The sequence below is a fragment of the Hipposideros armiger genome, unplaced genomic scaffold (assembly GCF_001890085.2).
Source record: "Hipposideros armiger isolate ML-2016 unplaced genomic scaffold, ASM189008v1 scaffold_595, whole genome shotgun sequence".
Taxonomy (NCBI): domain Eukaryota; kingdom Metazoa; phylum Chordata; class Mammalia; order Chiroptera; family Hipposideridae; genus Hipposideros; species Hipposideros armiger.
Window position 1 is genome coordinate 1,063,429 of NW_017731945.1, and position 2,792 is coordinate 1,066,220.

Genomic DNA, 2,792 nt, shown 5'->3' on the forward strand with positions numbered 1-2,792 from the left:
ATAAAAGTACTTCCTGATTAAATTTGAAAGAGCAGTGTCATTTAGTATGGTTTGCACAACAGTAATAAGCCTATTTCTACCTGGGTACCATTATTGGGGAGTTGTGTACTTTGCTGTCACAAAACCTAGTTAATATTGTAATCATTACTTAACATTTTATTCTACTCACTTAAGGCAACTGGAGATTATGTTGTTATTATTTTTTCCTCACTTGCAGTTCATGGACCTACGGACGCGGTATACTGCTCTGCTCACTCTCATGACACAATATATTAAATTTGCTGGTGATTCATTGAAGAGACTGGAAGAGGAAGAGGTAACCATTAACTATGAACAGCTAACTAAGAAGGAAGTATATATTCGATTATTGGAAAAGTCATGACGTATTTTTTCTATGTTTTTCATTGCAAAAATGCGTCATGACTTTTCCAACAACCCAATAGTATGTTTTGGGAAAATAAACAAGGTTTCATGATAAATTTCCATGGTTGATAGCTGATATATAAGTCATAATTTAATTATAAAATTACAATGAAAAAGAGTAGAGGCCCAGGTTTTTTTACTTGTTTTTAATATTTTTCTCACGTAGAAAAATATTTTTTATTTTCATTCTAGGACTCTGATATGATAGGGTTAATGTCTTAAATGATTCTGTTAAATATGAAATGTTGGCATTGGCAGAATTTTTTTCAGTTTTCCCACAGTTGAGAAGTATACCTCTTTGAAGTATAGTTACTAATTTTATGATGACTATAGAAATACTACATAAACACATTTGTTTTATGCATTTTAAATTAATTTACATCTTCCAGGATTTAAAACAAAAGCCATTAATTTAGCAGTAGTAAGTGTTTGTACAAAATGATAGTACTTTTTAAGAATTGTGTTTTTTTGTTTGTTTTTATTTTTTGCCGAAAAGATAATAGTATATATGTTTAAGTACCGTTCTAATTTGGAGGACTTCTGTGGCTTGGATTCTGCATTTTAAAAACATATTCAGAAATAGAGTAAGGAGTTATTTATGAAAATATATTGTCATAAAATGCTATTGTATACACTTTTCAAGGGATTATTCTGTGCTCAGTTATCTTGATATGCTTTTTATTTCTAACCTCAGAACAGACAAAAATAGTAGACTGAATGCTAAAATTAGTAAATTGCGGGGCATTAGCCATTTTAAATTATATTGTTGAAATTCTGACGATGTTATATTTCGTATAACGAGAGAAACAAAACAGTACTAAATGCTGAATAGCAGAGGTTATTTTCTGTTTCTAAAACTGTGACTGCTTTTGTAAACTATTTTAGTCTGTTCAGTGTTAATAGTTTTCTGCAACTAAATCACTAACATAGCTAATTGCAAGTCTTTATAACTAGCTTCCTTTGTGCTTAGAAAGGAGAACCAGAATATTTGTGACCATCCAAATAATTGGCATACACCTCTCACTATGAAAGAATATCCATATTTTAAAAAGTATTTCTACTTTTTAAGAGAAACAATTCCATTTTAAACGGTATATAGGTCTTTTAAATTATATGTCTAGTACTTAATGTAAAATAAAATAATTTAAGCCCTCATCCTTTCTTATAGCATGTATCTAATTGCACATATATGAGCCACTTAGCTCAATGTATCTGATGAGGTAGAAATACTAAAGTTGATTGAAACCAAACAATAATTCACAAAGCTTGAATATATACAAATTATGCTTATTATCCTTTGAAATGTAAAAGAATTATAGTGACTTCAAAGGCAAAACCATATAGTTTATGGAAAATGTGAAGACTATAATTTAAAATGCATTTAAAAAATTCATGAATAAAAATTCACCACTTAAGAATCTTATTAATGGAATGTCTTATTAAAAATATATAGCTCAGTTTTTACAGTCCAAAGAGCAGTAGTGTTTCTGAAGCTGAGTCTGTAAAGCCCCACAGAGAAATCTTGGGCTGAGAATAGAATTTTCCATTAACAAACATTAAATCAAAAAGGAATACAAGTGAATTTCAGAAGATAATACTAAATTAGAAATGTAAGTAGGGTATATCTGTAATGGATATTAGGATAAAGAGAGTTTCTATGTTGAGAGTAAAATATATTAAGTATTAATTGCTGAGATTAAAGGATAACATGTCTCCTTGGGGAAAATTTAGAGAAAATTTGAGGAAGTTATTTTTGTATGAATAAGTTTGAGATCTACAGGAAAGCAAATCAATAGGATTACATTATTTATAGTAGTTTTTCTAGTATTTGCTAAAAAATTCAACGTTATCTAGACAACGTAAGATTATCAACAATAGTAAAATGACTTCAGTTAAGATACTGAGGGCTCAACAACAAACATTTTTCTCCAAGAGAATTTTCATTTTTTTTAAACCTTAGAACATGGTTTAGAACATGGTTTAAACCTTAGAACCTAAGAAAAAAAGCTCAAAAGTTCTTAGCAATAGCTAAGTTTAAACGAGGTTTGATAAAGAATTGAGAAAGAACCTATTAGAAATCAACTACTGAAAAAAATATTGAAAATTTAATATTTAAGCAGATAAAATGCTCAGTATCACTAAGAGTTGACCCTGATAACAAAATAAAGAAAACAGAGCACTAAATATTACAGAGTGTGATGAGATTTGTTTTATACAGATTCTTAGTATAAACCGTATTTAGGTTAGCAAAGGAAACAACTGAAAGGTTTGTCAAAATTATTGGGGATCAAGAAATGAGAGGAAGCAAACTAAGATGTATGGTCTGTAATGTTAATTTAATTATTGAAATTTACCCAGAGCTTCTCAAT

The 2,792-nt window shown here is 29.1% G+C and overlaps 1 protein-coding gene across 1 annotated transcript in view; it reads left to right on the forward strand.

Annotated features, from left to right (window-relative positions):
* DST (dystonin) overlaps positions 1 to 2,792 on the forward strand; it is a gene marked incomplete at its 3' end in the record, with an annotated part of 435,221 nt that overhangs the window by 310,123 nt on the left and 122,306 nt on the right. Inside the window, exon 30 of the mRNA XM_019624589.1 lies at positions 218 to 316. Coding sequence (XP_019480134.1) covers positions 218 to 316 — 99 coding nt within the window. The remainder of the gene's footprint in view (positions 1 to 217; positions 317 to 2,792) is intronic.